Source organism: Rhinolophus sinicus, linkage group LG04, assembly GCF_036562045.2.
Source record: "Rhinolophus sinicus isolate RSC01 linkage group LG04, ASM3656204v1, whole genome shotgun sequence".
NCBI lineage: Eukaryota > Metazoa > Chordata > Mammalia > Chiroptera > Rhinolophidae > Rhinolophus > Rhinolophus sinicus.
The window spans coordinates 113301922-113329678 of record NC_133754.1 but is presented as its reverse complement, the minus strand read 5'-3'; the positions used below and the strand labels follow the sequence as shown (position 1 = coordinate 113329678).

The 27757-nt window shown below is 42.0% G+C and overlaps 1 protein-coding gene across 12 annotated transcripts in view; it reads right to left on the bottom strand.

Annotated features, from left to right (window-relative positions):
- Positions 1 to 27757, bottom strand: part of AOPEP (aminopeptidase O (putative)) — a 344124-nt gene that overhangs the window by 45459 nt on the left and 270908 nt on the right. Inside the window, exon 14 of one of the 12 annotated variants that reach the window (XR_012495672.1) lies at positions 18371 to 18555. The exons of 10 other annotated variants lie outside the window; for them this stretch is intronic. Coding sequence is in view for 1 of the 2 variants with exons in the window: in XM_019711979.2 (XP_019567538.2) it covers positions 5253 to 5258 (6 nt within the window). In the remaining variant the exon portion in view is untranslated. Of the gene's footprint in view, positions 1 to 4506; positions 5259 to 18370; positions 18556 to 27757 lie in introns of those variants that run through there. One more of the 12 variants, XM_019711979.2, reaches the window with a different exon arrangement.

Below are 27757 nucleotides of genomic sequence, written 5' to 3'. Positions count from 1 at the left end.
CGAATATGCCACCTGGAGGGAGCAGGGAAGTGTGCATCGCCAGTTAAGTGTCTCTTGGAACACCTCGTCAGAACTCAGTGGAGGAGAAGCGAGTAGGAAAAAGAAGACAGACATCCCTGCTTCCCCTTTAATCTCAGGGATGGAGACAGGTTCCGGGAAAGAACTGGAAAACATGGAGCCTTAGGCCGTGGGAAGCAGCCTAAGATGAAACACATCTGGGCCCAAGCCTGGACATTTTCCCTTAGAAAAAGGTGCTTATCATGCAGCTTTACAATGGTCTAAGGCTAGAAGCTAAACTTGGCTTTGTGTTTGATCATCTGTTTTATTAGCAGAATTGCAACATGGCCCTCCTTCAACTCTAGTTCCCAGAAAACCATTCCTGGTAGCAGAACAATTCTAAAGGGGAAAAATAAAATGCAGAAAAAAGAGGCTGGGCATTCAGAGCTACAAAGGACAGGATCGTAATGGCTGTTTGATTTTGTATGGGCAATCGTTCCCCCATCAATGTAGGAGCAAGCTTCTGGGGAGGCTGTGGCCTCTTGTGGCCTGTCCCTGTGCTCCTCTCCCCACGACTGAGGCTGTCTGGGCCGAGGGCAAACCAGGCAGCGACCTCTTGCTGCTCTGTGTGAGGCAGGGCTGGCACGGCCTGCGCTCCCTTCCTCCACTTCCTCTTACACGCACCCCTAATGCTGTTCTTATTATATTCCCGGAATTAAATTAAAATAGCATCTTTAACATGCTTTGGTTCTGTGGGAAAAGGAAATATATCAATCATGCAGTAACTATAAAAACTTAACATCCCCCAAACTGTTTTTACAAACTCTGAAGAATAAAAAGTGGTGTCAGCAATCATCTGCCATCACAGATCCTTGTTCCTGACAGTGAAGAATGCCGGTTGCTATTCTAAAGATTTTTCTTAAAATTAATAACATGAAATATGAATGACTGACTTAGTAGACAAATGTGATGCCCATAGCAGGGATAAACAAAATAGCAAACTAAGTTGTTTCTGTTTGTACACATTTTAAATTCAGATTTAAAGTTTGTGCAAGGTGCCCGGAAGCTTTGGAGAGAAGTATCATTTAAGCAGAACGTTGTGTGTTGCTGGTAGGCGGGGACTCACTTAACATTGTGACCTAGTTCTTGGTGAAGCCACCAATAGTTAATATTGAAGACAGCCATGCCCAAATACACAAACTTATAATCTGTTTCTATTTAGTAGCACAGTGTATTTCTTATTGACTTAATATTTGTAAAAATACCATGCCTAAACCTGCCAGTGCAATTTAAGCCCCTTAATATTTTGTGCTGTGAAATAAAGAGTAACTTGCGATCACCTCCTCTGAATATGGGATTAAAGGTAAAAATGGCAGGATGTCTGGCTTCCTCTTTACAGGAGAGTTTTAAGCCAGGAGGCCCTGAACGATCTGTCTGGAGGCACAAAGGTTAGAAGCCTGGTGCCGGCTAATCCCCAGAGCCCGGACCGTTGCTATTAGCAGACGGAACAAATTCAATTGTTAAAAACTATTCTTGTAGATCGTATTTTTTTTTTTTTTAATCCCCACAATATTACTTTTATTTGGCCCTGTCTCAACTGATCACACTGCTCAAGATATAGACTCCAAAGCATATAAAGCAGCCTGGCTGGTCCCCCTCCTAACCCTCTCTGACAATATACGGTTAATATTAAAAGGCACTGAACACATACCACGGAGGACCCATCTGACTTCTGTTCACCCAGTAGGTCCACAATAACCCTTTTTTCAAACCTACGTAGTGCCTAACGAGATCACTTAGATTGCCAAGTTCACTGGCAACCTTATTAATAAACCTTCCCCGTCAATAAACTCACCAAGGTTATCCTCAAGTGCAAATCGCCAACGGTGGTATTAAGTCACCCTGACTCTGGGATTACTCTTGTCACCTCCCCCTGGTGGCAGGGGAGGCACCGATAAGCACCTGCCCACCCAGAAGTAACGACTGGGGAGGCCAATAAAGTCACATTCAGGAAACCATCTAGTACCCCTTCAGGAACAGAGCTTGCTGCTGGCAATAACAAGATCTACAAATTCTTAGAATCTTAATGAAGGACTAATTAAAAGTACAGGAAAAGAAATCTCCCTTAACAATAAAAACCATTCCCATGAGGAGATCCCTTCTCTTGCAGGGGCCCCTGCAGGCAGAGTACCCATAATTTGCTTTCATTATAGAAATAGTCATCATTTTGCAACAAAAGGAGTTATTTACAATTGCTTCGTCTTCATTTCCTAGGCTTAACCACCAGACTCTCTAATGGCCATAGCCAGGATGCGGCCAGGATGTGTTCGCTGTCTTTACCAAGGGCTGTAACAAACGGGTTATGTCTATCTTTTTATTCAGGCTTTTTTTGGGGGGGAAGTGTATGTATGTGTTTATATTCAGATTTAAAATTCGTGCAAGTTGCCTAGAAATTAAAGCACAGAAGATTTCATAGCCTAATGCATGTTAAATTGCAGCTGGTGGAAACAGTGTTTCCCAAATACACTCTGGGCTGGGCTCATTCCTATCTTCTCTGTCATTCAAGGTTGATGGTATCTAGCTTTCCAGGGAGTTTGTTTAGTTACACCATCACTTTTGGTTTAACTGGAGAGAAATCAGTGTCTTTTTTAAAACCCTGCCTGAATGCACTTTATTCTTCAGGAAACTTTTATGCCTTCCACTATGTCAAGACAGTATATGTAGCGTTAGATTTGGGTGATATAGGCCTAACTGGCAGAGAACTTGCTCTACACAAAGCATGCGTGGGTGGGTGGATGGATGGATGGATGGATGGGTGGATGGATGGGTTGGTGGGTGGGTGGGTGGATGGATGGATGGATGGATGGATAGATGGGTGGGTGGGTGGGTGGATGGATGGAGGATGGAAGGATGGATGGAAGGATGGAGCGCTGGAAGGTTTCCCACACTAAAACCATTTCCACGCTGAGCAACTATCATCCAAAGAGTTCCATGTATTTTGTACATGTCTGAGGTGCCACCATTCCTCACCATGTCACCACACTCCTGGTCACATTTTGTAAATGGGGGCTCAGTCAAAAAGCTGGTCAGGATCACTGTCAATCAGAAAGGGAAGCCAGACCAACTCTTAGGAATTTATCAGCTTGTTCTGCCCAGGTAATGGGCTCCGCTTGTGATTGTAATGTTGCCATAGTTCTCAGGACTAAGAGCTTCCCCTCTCCATGAGGGTCTGAAGGCTTGCAGAGAGCAGCTGAAGAGAACAAACAATGCTGCGGGCTTTCCTTTTTAGTGGAGCAGACTGGACCGTTTATTACTCCTAAAATCCTCTTTTCACAGTCGTTCTGCAACCTCCAAGAAACCGTGCCCAGAATGAAAGTTATGCCTTCTTTACGCCACAGAGTTAGGAGTGGAAGAGAAATGTGAATATCCCAGGGGGAAAAAATGCAAGTTAAACTTCAAGGAAAATACCTGAATTCATTGGGCTTTGGTGCCCAAGACACCGTGCTTTTTATACCATAATCTCAAATAATAAAACCCAGCACATCCTTTATAACCTGATGTGGCAATACTTTGGACAACTTTAGGTACCACAGATAAAAATATTTTTCACGGTTATCTGTCCAGCCTATCATTTCCCAACAATGAACTCTAATCAGCTTTCAGTTAAAACAAACAAAGGATGAATTCTGAAAGAATTCTTAAGATAAAATGGTTAGAGGTTGATAAAGGAAAATCCTTTTTTTTTTTTTTTTAAGTCACAATAAAGGCTAAAAGGTGGACAATACCTATTTCCCTAAACTTCTTTTAAAAAGTTACTCATAACCAAACTACCAACAATGCTCTGAGGTCTTTTCAGTAAAAAAAACTTCAAAAGCCTCTATGGGATCTGAGAAGTTTTCACGCCCACGCTTAGGATGAACATACCTCATACAACTGTGATGTTCAAACTAAACAGCAGCATATCTGCTTCGAAAGTTTAATAGGTGTGACCACTTTTTGCAAGTGGCACATTGAGAATGCATATCCTGCCAGATCACAGTGACCATCTGATCCCCGTTAACAGCTGCCTGGGCAAGGATGACACTCAGGGCCCCGATAGTTAAGGAGCTGGTGGCCGGGCTGAAGAACAAGTCATAGGGCTCTAAACCCCCAGCCTCCCAGGCTGACTCCACGCCCAGTGTCTCGAGGTCAGACGTGGAGCTCGGGACAGCGGTCCTCCACCTCTCTTCATGCCACGCCCAGTGACATTCGTAATAAACTACAGCATTCTCCCTAAGTTAAAAAAACAAAACAAAAAACACACCAAAAAACTCCCCATCATTCTGACATCTGCTGAAAATAATGAAATGCCACATTTTTTAAAGCAGACAAATATTTTATTTTATATCCAATATTTATTTATATAATTAGGGAGTAAGGAAAGCTTTTCAGGAAATAAAAAAGACTGAACATCTTTATAAGGGATGAAAGACTCTCCCCCCACACGACCCCCCCCTCCACACTCCATTATGATTCTTGTCATTTTAAGGATTGCTACTCTTAGGAATTTATTTAAAATTGAGGATTTTTTTCCATAGGCAGAGATTATAAGTAGGGACCTACCAGATAAACTCCATCTTCATGAATTAGAATTCAAAATGTAAAATCAAAATATTTTATTTTCATCCTTTCAAATAACTAATTAAAAACAAAATGTCCTAAGAAATCAGTGGTAAGATTCTGAAAAGCAAGCAAGGTCACTGGAAGATTCCAGCTGCCCTGAAGCTTAGACTCCGAGAAAATGTGCTCACACGGCTCACACACACAGAAGCACAGGGAAGCCTTAATTAAACACAGCGGAGATTCCTAAAAACATCTCCATTACCATAGAGCGCAATCTCTGGGGTTGAAACACAGATATTTGTATAATCTTTTGTATTCAAGACAACTCAGTGCTTCTGATGGCACAGGAGCCCTCCTGGGGTCTGCAGTCACGGCTCTCATGTCCATTTTCGGGGTGAATCACTTGAAAGCACACGGTAGGAGGGTGTGGGAGAATAAATGACGGGGGGGGGGGGGGCACTTTCACTGACAGACAAGCTATGCCACACAGCAGTTTCTTTAAAAAATATTATCTGAACTTGGAGTCAAAGGGATTCATTCAAGAAACAGCAAATCCCCAGAACAGATGAAATTCCTCAGAGACTGACTTCTGCTTAGATCTTGAAGATGTTCCAGTTGGTCCTCGACGTGAGTCCGACTGTTCTGGTTACTGACTACTCCTACCGGATACACAGTAGGGGCAGATTTTTTCAAATATGCCAACAATTAAGGATCAGTTTCAGGAAAAAATCTGGGTGTAAGTACTGTTAAAAATGGTTTTCTTCCAAATTATTAAATGAAATGCCAGGTATGTAGGATACCTTCCCACTTCTGTCCCAGGTTCACAACAAAACCAGAACCCTATCAATCAATACAATCCAGCCATTAGCACGACAGCAAAGCCTGCCTGTCAAGCTCCTCTGTCTAGAGGTCCAAATCACATCATCGAAACAGTAGCTGTTTATCTCAGTGTAGCTCAAATCAAAGACTGTCAGTTGATCAGAATTGAAAGCATGACTGTTCCGATCTTTCTTCATTAAAAACAGGAGGGTATTTACATCTTCCAAAAGCCTTCAGCTCACATCACAAAACTGATGAGCTGAATGAGGCCTCAGAGGTCAGTGTGTGGTTTAACGGGAACTTACCAATACCCGAGCAATTTCAGGACTCGCTCTTCTTTACTTTTAAACCGATTCCACCTCCCCCCTCATTCCGTTTCTGCCGCATTTATAATTCTCAAATTATAAGAAGCATGGTCTCAGGTTCTCTCATCTCTGTGATCTGCGACAGAGTTCTCGATGGACATTTACCAGCTTTGTCCTTTGGCACCCTGACGCTATGCTATCAAATCAACCAATGTTGCCAGGAAGGAGAAAATGGGAGGGAAAAAAAATGTTTCAGTGGGTGTCTGGATCTATTTTCTTTGTCAAGGATCCCCTTTATGAAAACACCTGGCCAAGCTGTCATTCAAAAGTATAGTAAGAATAAAGTTGTAATAATCACTGCCTATATCTTGGCTTTGAGCAAATCAGAATATGATTATATTTCAAATATAACTGAAAAATCCCTGGCCTTCAAATATGTAGCCTGAGAACAAAGCACCATGAATGTCAGCACTGAGAGCCAATCTTCTAGTAGAAGACAAATGGGGGCAGGTCCTTAATATGTCATTTAGAAAGCAATGCTCTCATGTTCGATGGCTTCACTGCACTAACAGCAAAACAAGGAACAGAACAACATACAAAAATTTTAAACTCCCATGTGGTTACGTACATAATGAAATTTGATATTACAAATTTCTCTTTATAGTATACCAAACTGAACTGCTCACACATGGAATTTGGGACATTTAACTTCTGGCTATACAATATGATTTTTACTGTTCCTGTATGTGGAATCACTACGTATTTCACACTCTATTCCAATTTCTGAAATTTCACAAAATAAATACAAAAAAGTGTTGCGATTCGCTCAGTCTTGCCAAGGACTCAATGTAAACCTCCTATTTCTGAATGTCAAAATTTCCCACGTACTCTTTTTGGTGAAGGGCATATTAAGTAGGTCAAAGATGTACCGCAAAGATGAACAGCACGGCGCGATGGGGCTATTCTTAGCTACCTGTGTTGGCTGAAGTTGCCGGCTCCTTCCCCCAAAACGGCTCAGGTGTGCCTCCTACTGCATTGCTTCCAGTTTAAATCTCCTTGAAAGTTACGTGGGTGCCCTAAGAACAGCCATTCTAAAATGAACTCCAGCGTTCTAGTCCTTGGCACATTAGGAAAATCCTCATCCCCGTTACACACACATCCCTGGTCAGTAAAGACTTTGGGAATTTCTCAGGGCTGTACATGCTATAAAATCGGTGCTAGGCTATTTTATCATAGAATAAAGGCACAGAAGTGGGGACAACTACAAATCACCCAGCCCTGACTTCAACCAGTTGTGTATTCATGGGTTTGTTTCAGTGAACACGTTTTATTCCTAAAGAATGCCTATTATTTACTAGTTGTAAATAAACTAGCCTCTGGCACAACTGAAATGTGCCAAAATGAAGTCTTATGCCTCGGAGACACCTATGATACAATGCGGAGCATATGCTGGAAGACCCATGCTCTTCAGATTAGGTGCCATGGGACACCCGAGCAGAGGGTGACCATCACCATCTTCCAACAGTCGCCCAAAGGGCAGAGGGAAACAGCCACCCTGTGGCTTCAGTGTCAATACATACATCTTTGAATGGCAGAACTTTCTTAATTGAGAACACACCTGAAAGGCACGTTTTAGAAACAGGGCTGTAGGACCCGACTGGTTTCCCTGGGGGTGCATGCCCGCTCAGTTCGTGGAGGGATGGGCCTTCGGATGGGCTGCTTGAGGCCCAAAGCAGTTGCCCTGCACCTACAGAAGGCCCACTGGCCCCAGCACCCCACGAGGGCCAGGATGTGTTCCTACAGCTCCGGGAGGGGCAACCAGGAAAGGAAGGCACGCTCCCAGCAGCTAGCCTCGGTCAGGCAGGGCTCGTGGGGTTCTTTCTCAGACACTCACAACAAAACATGTTTCCAGGCCCGCTGAGTCATGCTGGAGGGTTTTTGGACCATCACGCATTAGTTTGGTATCCTGGGACATGTGCTTTCGGGTCAGGCCCTTCCATGTTATGGGTAATACAACAGGATGAGAGAAACCACAGAGTACAAAAAGCTACAGGGGACCCAGCAACTTATTCATGTCCCCTGTAAGCACTGGAAAAAGATGTCTTTAGTAGAAACACGTGTAATCAAAAGAAGTAGTGGGGGCTGCGAATCTCAAGGCCCCTCAGCCGTGGTGCAAGGTCCACAAAGAGGAAAACCCCCAGACACCTGGGACAAGTTGCAAGACAGGGAGCAGAGAGCGTTTACTTGTCTGAATTGAGATACGTTTCCAAAAGTGAACCCAAAATGAACGATCCAGCAGTGTTCGGGAAGCGTCCATGTTCCCTCTCCCGCTCTCCAGGAGCTGGGCTGGAACAGGACGTGAGGTGCTCAGGCGAGCTTTAGCAACTGTTTCCTCCTGGGAGTGAGCACCAACAGCCCCCTTCATCTTCAGGGGCATGCAGCTGTGACCTCGCATGTTACCAGCTGGCCACTGTCAGGGCACCAGCAGCGAGCTGTGGTCCCGGCCTCTGACGGAGGGGGAGGTTTCAGTCAGGTACCAGTTTCTATAAAAAAAATTGCTCTGTGGGACTTATTTTCTTCTCACATTAAAATGAAGACTTACGTGACACCATTCTGGCATGCTGGGAGCACGTGTAGCACACCCACCCAGACAATGTCCCGCTGCTGGATGTTTGTGAGAGAAGGGAGCCCACTGAAGCTCCATGACATTTTTTTTACACTGAAAAGCAGATACATGAAGAGCAAATGCAGAGATATGCACTGACTCCACTTCATTGAAGTAAATACAGGTAAATGTACAGAAAGCTGTTAATTACCCAAGTAACTAATGCTCGTCACCCAAATGTGTACTTGCCGTGCACTCTGCACCCACCCCAGGGGTGACCTGGGCACTTCAAACGCCACACTTTCCACTAGCCTGGCACCACGCCTTGCCCTGAGGGGTTTTCACCTATGTCGAGAACAAGATGGTCAGAATAGCCAGCCTGGCCGACAATAAAACAGAAACACCAAAGAAGAGGCAAAGCATCAGAGTTACAACCCCTTTCAGGATTCCTTTATGCTACTTTGAAGTCAAGACTATTTGCATTTTAATAAAAGCCAGAAAACAGGAGACGGCTGTGGAGCTGCGTATTCCTTAGAAATACGTTGGGAGTATCAATTTCAGCATTACTCTGAAAGCAGAACAGAAATAGCCCCACAGTTAATTGCTGAACAGAGAGGCTCATCTTCCATAATTTCCATATTGTGACTACGAACTCCAAACACAAGTCATGAGGTGGGCTGGCAGCATACCCTCAGATCTTGAAATGGATGTCAGTTTGAGTCACATTTGGACAGGGAGAGGAAAAACAGCAGAGCTGCTGCCATGTTACATCGATGGTCACACACGAAGTTCAAGGTAAAAGGAGCACAGGCATGCACACCTCGTTTTGTTGCACCTCATTTTACTGCACCTACAGATGCGCTTTTTACAGATTGACGGCGAGACCCTTCACCAGCAAAAAGATTGCAATTCGCTTTACTGCGGTCTGGAACTGAACCCACAATATTTCTGAGGTGTGCCTGTAATCCACAAACCCTCTCACCGAATCCTACGCCCATTCATGAGAGCACGAGATCAGATCGCAGTCTGCATTTACAGACGTTTACTCCAGGACACAGGGGATGGGCTTCAAACGGATTTAGTTAAGATGTGCAAGCCCTCGGGAAAGTCTGGGCTACAGCTGAGGTGAAATGCCGAATTCCAATATTCATCATCAATCAAGTTACTTTTCATGGTAGGTACAGAACAGGTACAAAAAGGCAGAATTTCAAAAATCGCTGAATTCAATTAACTAAAAAATAAAAAGTAGCCCAAATAAACCACCTCTGGAGTCACAAAGTAGAGTCACAAATATAAAACACACTCCCTTTTTCAATAATTATTTTCTCTAAGACTTAAAGGACAAATGCCAAAATATTAAGAGTAAGTAGCTCTCTGGATGACTGGATTACTGGTAGTTTTCCATTTTCTTTGTTACACCTTCCTGTATTTTCTCAATTTTCTCTAACAGTATCACTCTTATAATAAAGAAAAAAAGGTTAATTTTCTTGGCTCAAATTGGTTTGTTTGAAACTAGAAAGGGGAAAAATACACTAAACTGAAATAAAAATACAGGAAACGTACCCAACAGAAAACGAAACGTGGTTACTTTGCACAGGAACTGGGGACACACTAAGGGCTGCAACGATCAACTGGGCACTCAATACAGAGTTCAGCCATCTGTGCAACGCAAGCTGGGCCCCCAGGGAGCCTCCTCCATCAGCCTGCTGGGCATACGTACCTGAAGCCACCCTGCACGTCACTCAGGTTGTACCAGGGGACTCTCAAAGGCATACGCCAAGGCGTAGTGGAAACTCACGTTCTTATATTGATTATTACAAATGAAAGCAAATTAAAATTCATTCCAGCCTCCTGTCCCCAAGTAAACCTTCCTCAGAAGCTCCCATGATATGACTGAATTAACTTTTCTCCTCCCCACTGTGTCCCTGGTAAGCTGCTAGAGAAGGTGCTTAGAAACACTGAAATGTCCAAAATAACAGTGGAAGGAGGGGAACCATTATTAGGAAACCTGTAACCTTCAACCAATGCTAAAATCGTGAGGAGCTGGTGAAGCGCCATGTCTCTCACACCCAGGGGTGGAGTGACTGGCACGGCGCCAGGTGGCCTGGAGTGATGGATGGATGGCAGATATCTGAGAGCCCAGGAGGGCACCGAGGGCGCATGAGTGTGACATGCAGCACGCAGGGAGAAGGGCACAGACACATGAGGGTTCCCAGTCATGCATCCTGCCGAGGACACACAGGCTTGGGAAGGGGCCACTCGGGGTGTGGCCCAGGGGCACAGGTGCTCATCAGGAACGCGCACACAAGTGTCGGCCGGGAAACTGAGACTCGTAAGATGATTTAATGCTGTGTCTAGGCAGCGCCCATCAGGAATTCGGTGATGTCATCAGGAGGCTGGACAGCCTGATTCTTCACTCTCGTCTCTGCCCTATACCTCTCAGCCACATGTCTGCTCAGAAATGTGGGGCTGGACTCTTCACATCCCGTTTTCCCCTAAGAGGGTGCTTGGTGACGGAGGATTCTTCACTGGGGAAGGTGGCTGAGTCCTGGGAATACCATCCCACAGAGTCCATTAGAGAATCAATGCACAGAAAATGAGCGTAGCTCAATGACAGGCAGCCCCTCACCCCCCCACAAGGACCTGGAAGCTTTGCTCCCTGCATCCTCTGAGGGCTGCTACTGCCTCCCACCACCTCTGCCAGTTCCCTCCATTAACATTTCAGCCACATGGACTTAAGGCCTGTTGTAACCTGGAGCCAAGGCTCTCACGCTATTGGAAACAATGCCTCACTCTTCAAACTATCTTAAAACAATAATACATACAGTGGGAGAGGGGACCTTCATACAATGCCCCGTCTATAACATAAAGATGAATTAAAAGGAAAGTCGGTCAGAATACATTAATATGGATTTCAGGATTTACAAGCCCGAGTGCCCTACAAGACACATGAAGCAGTGAGAGGCCCGAATCCCCAGGAACACACAGCTAGTAACACAACTGAAGCAGGTGTGCCGTGTAGTTACTCAGACACAAAAGCATCCCCATTGACAAGATATTCTGAAATGGCCAACAGTGCTTGGAAAAATTCAGTGAAGTACAATTTGTCCAGATTCACCTGGCAGTTGCATTCCTAGAAAATTCGTCAACCATGCAATTAAAACCATGCATATAAAAGAGTTAGGTTCCAAGCTCAAACACTGGACACAGTTTTTCTCCTGTATAATTCTCCCGCGGGCAGCTGAGGGCTGTGCGGGAGGCGGCAGAATCTTCACCTCACTTGAAAGTGCAGAGCATGGACTCAGCACGGGAAGGCCAGGTGTCACAACCACTGTGACACCCACGTGTGCCCCATGTAAAGGAGAACCACGCCTTTATACCAAACTGCCCCACCTGACCAAGTGCCTATGGAGGCTAGAATTCATGCAAATTGCGTTCAGCTCAGGTTGTCTATTCAGATACCAGACCATAGGAAAAGCATCTTTGCTGCCAGTCCCCTCCCACAGACTCTGCCCCTTGGCTGCCTGCCCCTCATCTTTCCCTCTTGGTACGTCATGTGCCCCCTGGAGAATGTTATCTTTACCTGGTCACTGTGAAAACCAACTCTGGACAAGCACAAAATCAAGACAAACTGGCCTTCAATGAGTGTCCTGGGACAGATGCCTTTGCCCCTCCCCAAAAAGCAGTCACAGCCTTCACCCATAAGGGAAGGGCTGTTTTACCAGAATGCTCGGTCATGACTAGTTATATGACTTAGAGAAATAAGTTTAGGGAAAAAAAGAAAGAAAAATAAGTTTATTTGATAAGCTCATTGCCAAAATAAAACATATCTTCAAATTCCAGAACAAACACAAATAATGAGCAATTTTCGTTATTTAGTTCTGAGAGAGCATAGCAGTCGCTGCCATGTCAAATCACATAAATTCTTCTTGTACACCTTTTGTGACACCTTTGGGAATAGCCCTAGCTGCATTTTTAATAAAGAAGCCTTAAAAGCTACCTAATTCTATAAACTAGAAGGTTCACCATTTAATTATTTTAAAGTATCATAAAATATGGTTCTATAGACATGTGTGTCAACTCTATATTAAAACAATGTGTATAATCATAAATATAAACTCACAACCTTTGGTTTGAATAACCGAGAAACTAAAAAAATGAAAAGTCCAAAAAAAAAAAAAAATCCCTTCTCAAAGTAAACTAATTTAATGTTTATAGACAATTATCACACACACACACACACACACACCCCTTCCACACTTTATATCAAGTCTACAAGAAAAAAACATAATTAAATATAACATTGTTAAACTAGTACAAGCATGACTGGTGGTAGAACCTAGAGATTAGGCAGGACAGAGTACCAAAAACTACAATTTTAGTTAGCGTGTGTTAACGATGCTTGAAAAATTGCAAAAACCTTAAAGTAGTTCCTCGCTTTGTTTTGTTCGTTAAAATATCAAATAAAAGTCAAAAGTTAAGATTATTCCTTAAATTATTCCTTAGCCTGTGGTAAGGATGTGGAGTACCTGGAACCCTCACATATCACTGGTGGGAATATAGTATGGTGCAGCCATTTTGGAAAACAATCTGGCAGTTTCTTAAAAACATAAATGTAAATTTACTGTACGACTCCTAGATATCTACCCAAGGGAACTACAAAAACTTGTGAGTTGGGCCGGCCCGGTGGCTCAGGCGGTTAGAGCTCCAGGCTCCTAACTCCGAATACTGCCGGTTTGATTCCCACATGGGCCAGTGGGCTCTCAACCACAAGGTTGCCAGTTCAATTCCTCGAGTCCCACAAGGGATGGTGGGCAGCGCCCCCTGCAACTAAGATTGAACACGGCACCTTGAGCTGAGCTGCCGCTGAGCTCCCAGATGGCTCAGTTGGTTGGAATGTGTCCTCTCAACCACAAGGTTGCCGGTTCGACTCCCGCAAGGGATGGTGGGCTGTGCCCCCTGCAACTAGAAAACGGCAACTGGACCTGGAGCTGAGCTGCACCCTCCACGACTAAGACTGAAAGGACAACAACCTGACTTGGGGGAAAAAAAAAGGTCTGGAAGTACACCACACTGTTCCCCAATAAAGTCCTGTTCCCCTTCCCCAATAAAATTAAAAAACAAAAAACAAAAAAAAACTTGTGAGTTTTTATAGCAGTCTTATTTATGATAGTCCCAAACCAGAAACCACCCAAAAGTCCATCAACTAGTGGACAAAATGTGGTCTATCCACAGAATGGGACACTACTCAGAAATAACCAGGAATAAACTACTGATACCTGCTACAACCTGGATGAACCTCAGAAACATTACGCTAAGTGACAGAAGGCACAAGCGGAAGACCGCATATTATGTGAGTCCATTGATATGAAATGCCCAGAAAAGGCAAATGTGTAGCAACAGAAAGTAGATCACTGGTTGCCTAGGGCTGGGGAGAGGGGAGCAATGTGGCGTGACTGCTAATGGGCACCAGGGACCTTAGCGGGGTGATGGAAATGCTCTAAAACTGCACAACTTGGAAAATTGACTCTCAGTGATGTGTAAGGTATGTGAATTACACCTCCAAGCTGTTACACACACACACACACACACACACACACACACACACACACACACACACACACACAGAGCCCTGGGCAGCTCTGAGGTGTTCCGTCTGTGTTTCGGTTGTCCTCCTTACTTTCTCGACTCCAGAGCGGAAAAGATGACATCAGACCATTAACATTATGAGAATGCAGAATTTTGCTATTCAATTTCCTCTTAAAGATAATAAAGGAGCACAGGGTAGGGAGGCACTCAGGGGGAGCAAATAAATCTGCTCTTTCCTCATTACGGAGTTCACACCGGGTCACGGCCCTGTTAGCTGTTGCCACGAGGAGCTTACTTATTACTGCCTGCTGCCAGCGGGGCAGTGCTGGGCCTGGGAACCCAAAGTCCACCGTCCTGCAAACATAGGACCTTTGTGATGGGCAGAGCCAGGCCGGGCACGAGACTGAGTGTGATAATGGACATGCCAAACAACCAGGAAGTAAGAATCTCGGGAAATTCTTACGTTTAGTTCATGTACTAAAATCTAATACAAGCCACTTACCTCCCAAACCTCAAGGTTAGGTTTTATTTGTTAAAATCAGTATCAACTTAATAATTTTACAAAGAAAAAACTCGCTCTGTGCCCGGACACGACCTGTCTCGCCCTCCCCTCCCGTCCCCTACCGAGATAACTGTCACCGGCCACCTACTCCACACATTCACTGCTTTCCTCTGCTGGGCAGGCCTCCCAGCCCATGTGCCAGCTCTGCCCGGCAGTCCCATGGCAGACCCTGCGCGGCAGGAAGAGCAACCAGCCGGCAGCCAGCACTGCTGCTGTGGACGAAGACGGGGCCCTGGGGTAGAGCATTACCTGGGAGAAAACAGGGAGAACGTTCCAGCAGCCTCCTCAGGGCCCACACTGCCCGACTCTGCAAGAACCTGCAGCTGAACTGCTGCTTTCTGTCAACAGAGGTTAAGAATATTCCAGAATGCCAAGGACTAAGGACAACGACCAGCAGTGTGTTCTCATGATTCATTCCCCTTGGTCCCATCCCACTTTTTCTCTCATGTCCTCATCTCTAGTTAAAATAAACTTCATAGGGTGAGTCAAAGTGGCAACCTGTAGAATCTGCTAGAGCTGGCTGGTGAATGTAACATTTGACAGGAAGATCATCCCACGTCAAAAAAAAATCTTTCCCCATAAAAAATTCAAGCATGCTCATACTTCAGAGGGCATGCCGAGTTGCAATCTTTACAATCAGGAAGCCAGTCAGTCCACTGGATTTTCTCCAGTGACCCTTTCAACTACTTGAAAATGATGTGAATTATCAAATAATGTTACGGCTCACCTATAAAAATTTCTCTCTAAAAAATATTGGTCCTGATTTCCAGAAGCAAGGACAGTCTGTGAAGCCTTTTAACATCACGCATAACGTATTACTCACAGTTGAGACAAACACCCGGCCCATTCCTTCCGTGTGTAAGTGGCTTTCTATTGGTCAGTCAAAGCCTGGGGATTCCATGCCAGTTGTACATAAGAATGACAGTTATTGTAAACTCAGACCTCTATTGCTGCTGGGAAAAAAATCTCTCAGTACTTGTTTTTGAAAGCTTCCTGGAGCTCAGGACACCAGCAAGTGCTGTATTTCTGGAAGGCCAGAACTTTTGCAAACTGAGATCACTTTAATTAAGACCTGAACCAAAATCAGTAAAATAACTCTGATGACTTCAACTAAAACTCTCTGGAGGACCCCAGTGGAAACTTCCAACAGAACCCGAGGCAGTGCCTGCCTGGGACAGAGCAGGCCCCACGCCGCAGGCCCCCAGGTCATCCTGGGAGACAGGTGCACCTCTAAGAGGGGCTGGGACCTGCTGGAGAAGAAACTGGCCGCCAACCTGGTCTTAATGCTGGGGACACTTCCACTGGGGTTCTAAACATACGCTCTCATGGCCACTTTTCCTGGGTTTACCTTTCTTGGTCTATCCTGTTGGTTCTCAAGGCTCCTCCTCATAATATACCACAGATGACAAAGGATTTTAAACCCTGGAAATGACATTGGAAAAGCCCACCACCAATAATATTAATAATCACTGTATTACTAATGACGTGAGCTATGACCCAGTGGCATTTAGCTCTTGCTAAATGCTTTACAGAAACTGTTTTACAGATGAGAAAACCAAGGCTTACACAGGCCAGTTTGTCCAAGTTACAAAAACTGGTAAGGGGTGAAGATGGGATTTCAATCTGCCTTCTCTCCAGCACCTTTCATTTTGCTGGGAGGGAAGGGTGCATTCTACAAGTCTGAAGCAGCACATTATCTACCTGTATTTTTTCACTTGCCCATTTTGGGCACTATCCTTCTTTATCTGCTACTTGAACTGCAGAGAAAACAGAAGAATCTTTTTTCCTAAACCAAAATACTGTATTCCTACTCACTTTTTCCTGCCAACAGTACAGAGAGCGTCGAAAACATAAACCTTTCATAATCCAAGTTCAGCATTAGCTTTATCCATACTTTGGGGATGGAGAAGCCATGAGTTGGACTGCAAGCAAACAGCCAAGTCAGAGAGGTGGCAGAAAAACTTAACTCTAAATCTTCAATACATCAAGGAATGAATATGCATAAACACGGAAAGCAGCCTTGCATTTTAGAAAAAATAATCGCATACACATTTTAAAAAAATCTTCACAGACTGAAGAAAAGGCATTTGTGAGATTTCCTTTAGTGTCTTCCAATATAAAATGCTTCGTTATCTGGTCACACTTGTTTGATTTTAAAAAAACACAACAGTTGATGTCGTAGTTGCTTGGTCCATGGCAAGCGCCACATCAACGTCAAATAACCTGCGCTTTGTAAAATTCACTAATCTAATGAAAAGTGAAATTTCAGGTCAAGACTTGCAGATAACCAGCAGGCTCCCCACCGAGTGCCCGCTCTCTGGAATGACAGCCCTCACAATCTAACCAAGCCACGACGGCCAGGTTCTTTGTAAACCAGGAAAACGCCCTCACTCTGAGCGTGCTTCTGGGCCCCAAGGGACCGCCTTGTCGGGGTATCCCGAGTCCCGCAGCCCTTCTTTCCCTGCTTCCCTCACTGTCTGTGCCCCACAACACAACCAAGGCCAGCTCGACATGTCTCCCCCCAGGAACCTAAAACTGCTCCTCCTCCACACCTCACTTTGGGGAGCCACCCAGTTAGACAGTTAAAAAGAGCAAAAAAGAGGACACACCTGTGTCTCGTCCCAGGTCACCCTCCAGCCCGTGACCTCAAACCTCTCGGGGCCTCCACATTCTCACATGTAAAATAAGAGCTGGAATTTCAGCAGCAGTAAGGCTTCCTCCAGGTCTACAACTCCAGTCCTGTCCAGCCTCCCAAACCAAGTGACACCTGAGTTGTACACATTTCCATGTGACATTCTCCCCCGTCTGTTTCCTCTCTGTGGCCCAGCACACTCAAGTATTTAGGACCTCAAGTAGCTTTCGTAACACTACATGCACTAGCACACTGTTCCAGTTGCTTTGATTTATAATTTTTCCAGTTATTTTAGACAGCTCCTTGTTGGTGGTGATTTTACTTTCTGAAGTTACCTCAACTTTTAGTTCTTCCTGATGTCCTGTGCGGCAGCACGGTACCAAGATGAGATTTCCACGGACACAAAAACCATAATCTTTTTAACATTTAAAAACTCAACATGACCAAGAATCATTTCAGAGAAAAATCATCATTTCACAATTACCTGTACTACAATTCATTTTCTTGCCATGAAATAAATTAAAACACTGCAACCCTGTCTCTCAAAACAAAACACAGGCAGCTAGAACCTTCCTGCAGACAACAAATAGAGTGTAAAGTGACAATGAAAGAGGAGATGTGCCCAATACTAAATGATTTTCATTAACTGTATAACTGTATAAGCTCCACCAGCCTTCAAAAAAATTTCAAATCAAAGTAGTTTGAGCCAAAGAAATAAAAACAATGACTTACTGAGTATAAAAATGATTATAGACTAATTTAAAATGGAACTTTGCTAGAAAACCAATGTTATCAACAGCCTGAAGAACACTGTGGGTGCTTCCAATTTGAAATAGGGACAATGACAGTTTACTCTCCTACAGTGACAAACTGAAGAGCGATGTAAGTGAAATGAGGCAGTGGCTCTGAGAAATACAACTGGTCATCTTGAGTACAAAGCCAAAACACAGAGACCAAACACAGACCTGTACAAGTACTACTGCTGTATTTGCTGCAAGCCAAAGAGCAGTTACAGGAAGAACCAAGCCAATTTAGTTTAGGCTTTTAATTAATTTTAAGAGTATCTTCCGGTTTCATTGTCATGGAGAAGAAAAACGTAAATAAATGGTATTGCTATCCACATGCCATCAGGAAATCAGCCTTTCACAATCTTCTTGAAGAGCTGCTGTAAAATGTATTAAGTATTTAGTAAGGGCCAGCTGTCTTAGATAAGTTACCTCACTTAAGGCCCACAAGGCTCTGGTGAGGTCGTATCTTACCCCTTTGAGAGAATGACGTATGGCAGAACAGTGGACGTGGGGCCAGGCCTGAGTCACCTAAGCCACCCACAGCACTGCAGCTAAGGAGCAGAGAGGGTCACTTCCTCAAAGCACTTAGCACAGGTCTGCAGAAAACAACTGGATTTCATCAGAGGACATTCCAGGGAGGCAAAGGATGGATCATTCTACAAAGATCAAAAGAAAAGCCACACTTAACAAGGCTATGAGGACACAGAGGACCCTGCGTCATAGGCAGCCAAGATCTGAACAAAAGCAGGTTGCCGACGACGGAGGCACAGGGCTGGAGGCTCGGTGGCTCATTTCGGGATCTGGGGCGAGACATTTAGACTCTCCACTTACTGCACTACTGCCTTCTGGTCTGTAAAATGGAGGCCAAAGCACATTAGGGTGTCTGGACACTTTCAGGTCCTCGTAAGAAACAAAAGCATTAAGTATAAAAGCATGATTCCACACCCACAGGAATGGCTAAAATGAGGAAGTCTGATAATACCAAGTGCTGATGGAGAGGTAGAGAAACTGGGAACCTTAAACACTGCTGGTGGGAATGTAAAATGGTGCAGCCATTTTGGTAAGCAGTTTAGCAGTTTCTTAAAAAGTCAAACATATACCTACTATATGGCTAAGCCATGGCAGCCCTAGGTGTCTACCCCAGAGAAGTATGTTTACACAAAGACAGCTAAACCATTATTCATAATAGCCAAACTACCAGAAGATCCAAATGTCTGTCCACCAATAAATGTTGACAAACAAAATGCAGTACATCCACACAACAGAATATAACTTTATGAAACAAAAGAACAAATTACTGATACATGCAACACTGCTGAACCTCAAAACATGATGATAAAGAAGCCAGATCCAAAAACTTAAGTTCCGCATGATTCCATGTATGTGAAATTTCTAGAAAAGGTAAAACTATCAAGACGAAAAGCAGATTAGTAATTGCCTGGGGCTAGGGGCAGGGCTAGGACTTGACCACGAATGGACATGAGGGAACATTTTGGTGTTGGGAATGTCCTAAAACTGAATTGTAGCGATGGTTCACGATTGTCACCAGTTTCTTAAAACTCAACAAACTATCTATGAGTGAATTTTATGGCATATAAAACATATGTGACGTTATAACTCGACAGTTGTTCAGAGAGAATCAGAACCACTGTCTGCCGCTGTGTGTGGAACACTCAGCAGCCTTCACCTTCATTGTTATATGATAAATATTCTTCAACACTGAAAACTAAAGCTTGTGTGTGTTAGTTGAGAAAAAAATCAGAAATCAAATTGTCTATGAACACAATCCAGAGGCATGTTCTGTTTCTCTTCTGGATTCTTTCTGCTGTTTCTTGTTAATATCTCATGCCCTTCTTGGATATCATTAACTTCTTTTCTTGGACACCAACAAAAATTGCCACAGAAAATTAAAAACATGAGCTTTATGACTTTGTTATAAATGAGGCCACATAAAATGACTACTGTTGCCTTTTTTATGAAAATGTCATCAGAGTAAAAATATATATCCCGAGACCATATTTTCTTCTCATTTTATATGGTTTCCCTGGCATTAGTTATTGCAAATCAGTATGTTTTCCTGCTTTCATGTATATAAAATCTGAATCTTCACAGGTGTATGATATAGAACTTACCGCTCTGAAAAATCAACATTTCTTGATTTATAGAACAATACATAAAATGTTAATAATGATTTGAATATATACTTAATAAGATTTTTGTTGCGCACTTGACAAGTCCATTTGTTTTCATCATCAGAAAGATACAAAGGGTATATAGCTATTTATTTTAAAAATGCCTTTAAAAAAAAAGATGCTGTATCTGTGGTGCTGAAAACATGGGATGCTGTTTTAATGACAGAACACAACACACAAAAATCACGAGGGAAACTCTGAAGAGCTCTGGAACTTGAAGTCACCACCCCTAATTCCGTAACATTCTCCTTTCTCACTTTGCCTTGAAACCAAACATTAGAGGGAAGAAAAAAAAAGAAAAACCCAAAACTTTAACAGTGCAAAAAAAGAAAAAAGTGTGAAATAGATTGAAAACTTTATGCCAAGTTCAGAGGGAGCCTAAAAATTTGCTTCAGCACTTCGGTTTCACATTAGTGAGCCAAAGACAAATACTAATTTCATAGCTTCGGTATGGTCTCATGGAGTCAATCTGAATTTGGAAAACAAATCATGGCATCTTCAATCTTACAAAATAACAAAAGTTGGATGAAATGAAAACAAATATTTGTATCCTGTTATCAGCCTGACCAAGGCTGGTGGGTAACACAAACAGCCCAAGTAATGTGTGTTCCTTTCCTTATAGAGATCCAAATTGTTTTGTGCACCTACCTATTACAGCTGAGATAATGAGTCTGATTCAATTGTTTTCTACTCTTTATATAGTTTTTTACTTCTCAACTGTAAACTCTTTGAGGACTGTTTTCCATTCATCTTTGTACTCTCTACTCCTTACTAAGGGCTTTGTATGTTGTGGATATGCAATGAAGTTAGTAAACAGTTTAAGTAAATATAGACCTTAATAAGGAATGTGTTACATAGAGAATTACAGACAGTATTACATTTCTAGCCTTGGGTTTCCAAATCATTCTGATTCTTAAGTGTCAGCAGAATTTCTATGATGGGTTCCAGCTTTACTTGCAAAACATGGATGAATTTATTTTTAAGAATCACATGTTCAAATAAAGACACTAACACTAGTTATATGTACATCAATCAAACCCCTATCTGTGCTTACAAATCAGGTAAAAAGCATTAAAATGGATTCAGTTGATTCAATTACCCAATTTCCCACCATAACTTCCAGCCTGCACGCGTAAAGGGTTGCTTTATCAAAACAAGGCCCAGGCATGGAAACTTCAGGCCAGGGTAGCCTCAGGTAACATGCATCATGCAGGCATGTCCTTCGTTTGTGCTACACTGGTTTGGATTTATTTATTCTGTGCTGCTTTGTAAATGATCTCTGATATGTTGTGTGCTTTATCTCCCATGGCCAGAAAGGACATCTCCCGTTTCTTTGGTATTTTCCAGCAGCTTCTTTCACAGGGTCTTATGTACCACAAATCCAAGAAAACATGTTGGCTAATTAGACTGACTTGGGTTTTCAGCTCTCCTCACTATCTGGAAAATAAGTCCTTTAACTTTTTGTTCTGTGTATTGTTCCATGCACATATAAACTAAGATCATGTAAACTCAAGAGTTTTGTGTGGGGAACCAACATATGACTAGCAAGAGTCTGAGCAGAATGAAACAGAGATGGAGTTTTCTAAATGAGATACTTTTGAAAAGCACCACAGCTTACAGGCCAGTAGTTCACATGCGTGGGTGCAGACATTCTGTTTACCACGTGGAATCAGGGTGAGTTTATTCACTGCCAGGACACAGACAAAAAACTTGAGACTGTCCACTTTAGATGTCTCACAAGTATACAGCTAACTCAAGTCCAAGTCCAACTGCCATAAAATGAAATACTCTAAAGTTCAAAGTTCCTAACAAAAATAAAATAAAATACATTTCAAGTATTTTATATACAGTATCTCATTTGGTCTTCAAACACACTCTGTGAGGAAGCAAACAAGTCATCCTTATTCTCATTTTACAAATGAGGAAAACAAAGCTGAGAAGCCAAGTGACAACTGGCAAAACTGACTCAATGAGACATATTAGAGAAAAAAATTTGGAATTTAAAGAAAAATATCTGGGCATCCAGAACAAAAGATCAGGTCACTGTGAGGGAAAGAAATGAGACGAGCATCAGACTTTACGCAAGATAACAGATCAACATATTTAAGACACCTGAATAAAGAAAATACGAGCCAAGGATTTTATGTCTCGTTGAACCAACCTCCATTTATAAAGAGTACAAACTTATAAAAATGCAAGAACTCAGGAAATAGAGCTGCCCCACTCTCTTCCTGAGAAATCTATTAGCTTCGAAAAACCAAAATGACTGAAGATCAATAAAGGGCGGATGATAGGCATCAAATATAGATTTACTTGCAGAATTAAAAGTGATTTTATAAAAGATACAGTATAGTATGTAATGTCTACGTGCTTTGACATCGTAAATATAGTACAGCTACCACACGAGGGGGATAGAAAGAATGTATGAGAAATACAATCAACTTGTTGACTGTGTTGAAGGTATTTATCTGGAAGTAAAAAGAAAACATTTCAAGTCACAGGATAGAAGATTAAGGCAAAAAAAGGTTAATATTTAATTTCACTATTTATTGCAAGGAGTCAATATACAAGAGCAAAAAAAAAGTGGACAAGAGAGATAAAAATGTGCTATGTCAAAATAACCATTAGAACAAAAGTACACGCCTTTCTAAATGTCAAATAATGGGCAGGAGGAAAAAAATATCACAAAACTACAGGAAAGAATCAAGGCCAAACATTAATTTTATAATTAATGTAAATTGTCTCAACTGGCCTATTAAATAAAAGGATTTTCAGATGAAAGCAAAAGGCAAGTGACAAATTCAAGGAGCACATAGGTCGGTGGCAGAGATGGGACCAGTGCCAGGTCTTCCTGGCTCTGAGCTGTCTTTATAGAAGTGATGAAAACAGTGACCCACAACAATGCATGGAAAGCTCCACCAAATGTGCTTTAATGAAAACCTATCACCAAAGAACAAAATAATTAAAAACCTGAACATTAAAAATTTTGAATGCAGTAGACAGGTATGACTTTATCAGGTGTCATTTTTGGGCATTCATTCATCTAATTCATTCAACAAATATTTATCAAGGCTGCATGTGATCAGGTCCTTTTCCAAGTGGTGGAGATCGGAGGCTAGAGTGTCATTTTCTTCCTGTGTGCAGAGACCCAGACATATAAATACATGTTGCTGAACTTAAAGATACATGCTAGTGTCAGCCTCCTAAAATAGAAGATTAATGGAAACAATAATAGGCCCGAAACTATACTGATACCAGTAGGTGCCAGTAAAATAATGCATCTTATTAGGGCCACATGATACCGGGCACAAAACCCCAGCTCATTAAAATGCCGCAAATGCAGAAGATGAGAATGATTGCCAAGTCGAGCATTCTGTCACAGGAATGTACTAATGTTTCCTATGAAAGAAATTAAAAAGTCACAAAATTTTTCTCTGCCTGCCTCCCTTGTCCAGCCAAACTCTTATGCTTTATATTAAAATGACTTTCATCTTCCATGGCATGGAACAGTTGATGACTGCTGGCATCAAATCTGCTAAAATCAACAATAGTGTAATTACCTGCACACTTTCAAGTGCTTTCAAAATACATGCCGGTTGGGATTTTCCTAATTTAGAAATGTGTGCTTTATGCTGGTGGTCTAGGACTGTCAATAGTCTGGTTTAAAAAGAATTTTTCCATTTTGCCCAAAGCGTTCTTTTCTATAGCAATTCATTGATTTGTTTGTACCTCACCTACTTTCACAAAGCATTTGACTCCGTCCCCAATGCTCCTACCACGCTGCTGGTTTGTAACACTACTGTAATGTGCACTGACATGAGCTGGTACATGGAACGCACTTAGCACAATGTTTGACACATGACAAGTGTCAACTATTATTATATGAATAGTTCCATTCAAAGGTTCTTTTTAAAATATGTAAATAAGTGCGTGAGGGTAAGTGGATGACTATTCTTTAATATTCCACGTTATGCTAGTTGAAAATGGGAAGGAATTTTAGTACACTTAGAATTCCCAGAATAATTTTTTAAACTGCAGAGTCTTAAAAAAACAAAACAAAACAAAAAACCCCAAATCTATGGAACAGATGAAAATTTAATGGTATAAAATTATACAGATCAGACTTCCTTCCTGAGGCTACCCAAAACACGTTTTATCAGCAATTCTTCCTTGGTCCATCTTTAAAAAAAAAAAAAAAAGGCCAAGATCTTGTGAAACTGGATCTAACTTGAGACCTGGGTACAGAGAATTTAATACCTTATGTATTTGTTAGAGATTTACAAGGAAAAAAGGGAAACCCACTTATAAGACCAAGTCCCAAATATTTCAGCAATAAAATAATGAATTGCATATTAACAGCACTGTAATTACTCCTTTTGTTTGGTTTCTTTGTAATTACTTTTAATAAATTACTCTGCCTCCCCCCATCACTCAAGTAAGTTGTCATCCAAAGGCACAATCAGTACAGCATAGGACACAAAGCCACTCACAGACAGGGAGGGTGCGAGAGGGGAGGGTGGCTGGTGCCTCAAGAGCTGTGACTCATTAGAATCCATAAAGCTTTTCTATGGAGATCAAGTATCAATGAAGCTATTGTAAACGATTACAGCTACATAAATGTAGGCTAGTTATGAATTCTCACAGGGCAAGAGCACTTTCTAAAAGAAGCAAGGGCACCAAAGCCTGGGAAACCACTCACCACAAGCACTGCCTGAGTTGAGTAAGACTCGCTGCCCACGGGGTCCCTTCACCTTATAGGGACTGTAAGGGAGGTCTCTGTAAGCTGAAGGGAGCCTTGGTTCAACACTCCCTAAGTTCATCTTGTGCCATTTTGCCAAGCTCTGTAGCCTGACAGCTCAGGAGTCAAGCCTAACATGGTCGGCGTCTGCTGTGACAGCCAAGAAAGAGCCAGATAAGTTTTATTAGTCTTAAAAAGAAGTATTGTTTTCCAGAAAACATAAACCAAATATAAAACACATCTTTGCCACGGAAGACAAATAGTAAAATACTTTGTTAAATAGTTTAAAATTTGTACCTACCTTGATCATGTTGAATATTTTAATATTAGGATTGTAATAGAAACATTCTTAGAATGAATATAATTTCAAAAGGAGCAAAAAATGTGGCAAAATGAATAAACCAAGTTGGGTTTTAAATACAATTTTAAAAATCTGTGAATTATTATCCATACTAAGATTATCATTGATTGCAGTTCAGAATCCAGTATGTGATAAGAACAAATGAAATAAAGAGTAAAAATGCTGCAGAATTTAGGACGGATATTATCACAAAGAAAATAGTTCCAGCATATTTTTTCTCAAGGACAGAAAATAGAAATTTATCATTTGGGTCCAACTAAAATGGCCACTAAATATCATAAAATTCACTTTTTCACAACCATCTTCCTAGATTTTTATGTCTCACTCAATATATCAAGGAAAATTTCTCCAAACTTTAAGCAATTTTACGCTGAAGAGTACTGCTTTTCAGATTATGGTAAAAAAGAGTAACTGAAGTAACCTTAAAGGGTGCTTTTGCTGGAAACCACTCGCACCTAGTCCCTTATGACTAATCGTAACAAAGGCCAGACAACCTCAGCGTCACCAAGGCCACTCACTTCGAAACACACACATAAAGGAACGCTTGTTAGTAATAACAGCCAACCATAGCATTGCTGAATTTTCAATGTTTTGAAAGTATACCAATGAATACTTCTGACGTCAGTATATATACTTACTGATGACCAGAAATGAGTATTCTAAAATTTGTTCTCCATATATTCTCAGATATGCATAAAGTAGGAAAGGTGCCCCTTTTGAACCTGAAAAATTGGACTTTTCTTCCTCTTAAAGAACCACACTATTCATATATTTTCTTCAACTATACAATTTCATAAATTATTATACAGTATATACTTAATCCTTAGAATACTGATAAAAGAATTACTAAAACTTTGTATTATTTTACAAGTATTTTTTCAAAAACCTTATATATTATTCCTTAATCTTTGAATGTGATGGTAATTCATATTTATCTTTGACTTAAAGATTTAACAGCAGAAAAAAATGTGTTAGTCTTCCAAAACCAACAATAGATTCAGTAAAATCTATTAACATTATTTTTAAAAATACACATTATACAATTCACTGCTGCGATCCCCATTGTTTAACCAGCCCTTGCAGAACAGGCTGATCCATTCATTCTAATTGTTCTTTGTGTAGTTGTTCATGTTCCCCTTGCCTTTCTGCTACACAAATTGTTCAAACTAAATAAAAGGAACTCAAAATAAATGAAAAAGGAAGACTATCAGAATGGAAGGGGAAAGTACCTCAGGACCAGAAGCAAAAGAGAGATGAGTTTCGTCATTTAAAATGAAGATACTAAAAACAGTCTAAGGAACAGTTATACCAGCAGAAAAGGGCTAAAATATGAAAATAAAATGGAAATAAATGTCAGGGAAGAGAGAAGATGAATAAGAGAATGATCTATCTTCAGAAAGCTGAAATCTGGGAGACAGCACAGAGACAGGAGAGTGAGCTGGTGGGTGGGTGGGAGGGTGAGTGACACAACACAGTGGAACAGGCCAGAAAAGGCCAGGACAGCATTTGAAATCACTTCTCTGGGTGGTACCTCTCACTCACCCAGTTTACTTTATTTCATTATTCGTTATTTTAACCCACAGCTGAGCACAGGGTAAGTTTGTTTTGCTTCCCCTTCGGAGTTCACTGAAAAACTCAACTGGTACAGTATTTCAAGTTACACCAGGCTCTGCCTACCACTTAGCACCTTGGAGATTTTCTTGAAGGAGAAACACCCGTATCTCCTTTAGGATTACATTCTTCACGTGTGCTTGCTCACCCAGTGCCCGTTCCAGACGCTGGCCTTTGTTTCCCTTCCAGGCAGGGCAGAAGACTGCTTTCCACAAGTTAGTAAAAATCGGAGAAAAAAATGTTAAGACCCTAGCAGAGTTAAATACAGACTAGTTAACCAAATTCACTCAGCTAGGCTGAATCCTGCCTGAGACCTGAAGATGCAGACAGACTGGGGGATAGAGGAACGGGCTGACTGGGGCGAAGCAGGTCAAAGAAACAAAGCAGGCAAATAAAGTAACAGCTAGATTTAAAATGTACACCTAATAGAAATAACTCAAACATGATTTATCTTACAGGAATATAAAATGAATACCAGCAGAAAATGTCAGTTTTAATGGTGTAGAAAATATAATGGGTACATGAAAAAAAGAGAAATGGGCTAATTTGCTTCTACTTGTAACATGGCAGACATTAAAAAAAAAACATTAAATAGTACGTTAACTACCTAGATTCCTACTAAAAACAGGTTCAAAACCTAGCAAAAGGTTAACACATGACCTTGGTTTCAATATTCATTACCACACAGAATTCGATCTGTATTTTGGAATAGATATTGGGGCAGTCAGGGGAGGCTACCAGCTGCAGGATAGCTTCTGTATCTTTCGGAATTTGTTCTACTGCTGTTGGTCGCTGATCACACTCCCTTTCACCCTGCCCTTGAAAATATTGCATGCTTTGCCTCAGCGAGCTCCAAACCCTATCCTAGGCATAGTAGACGCAAACAGTGGGCAAAGGGCTCACCTGCTGTTCAGAGCCAGGAGGAAAGACTGGAAACACTGGTCCTTCTCTGGAAG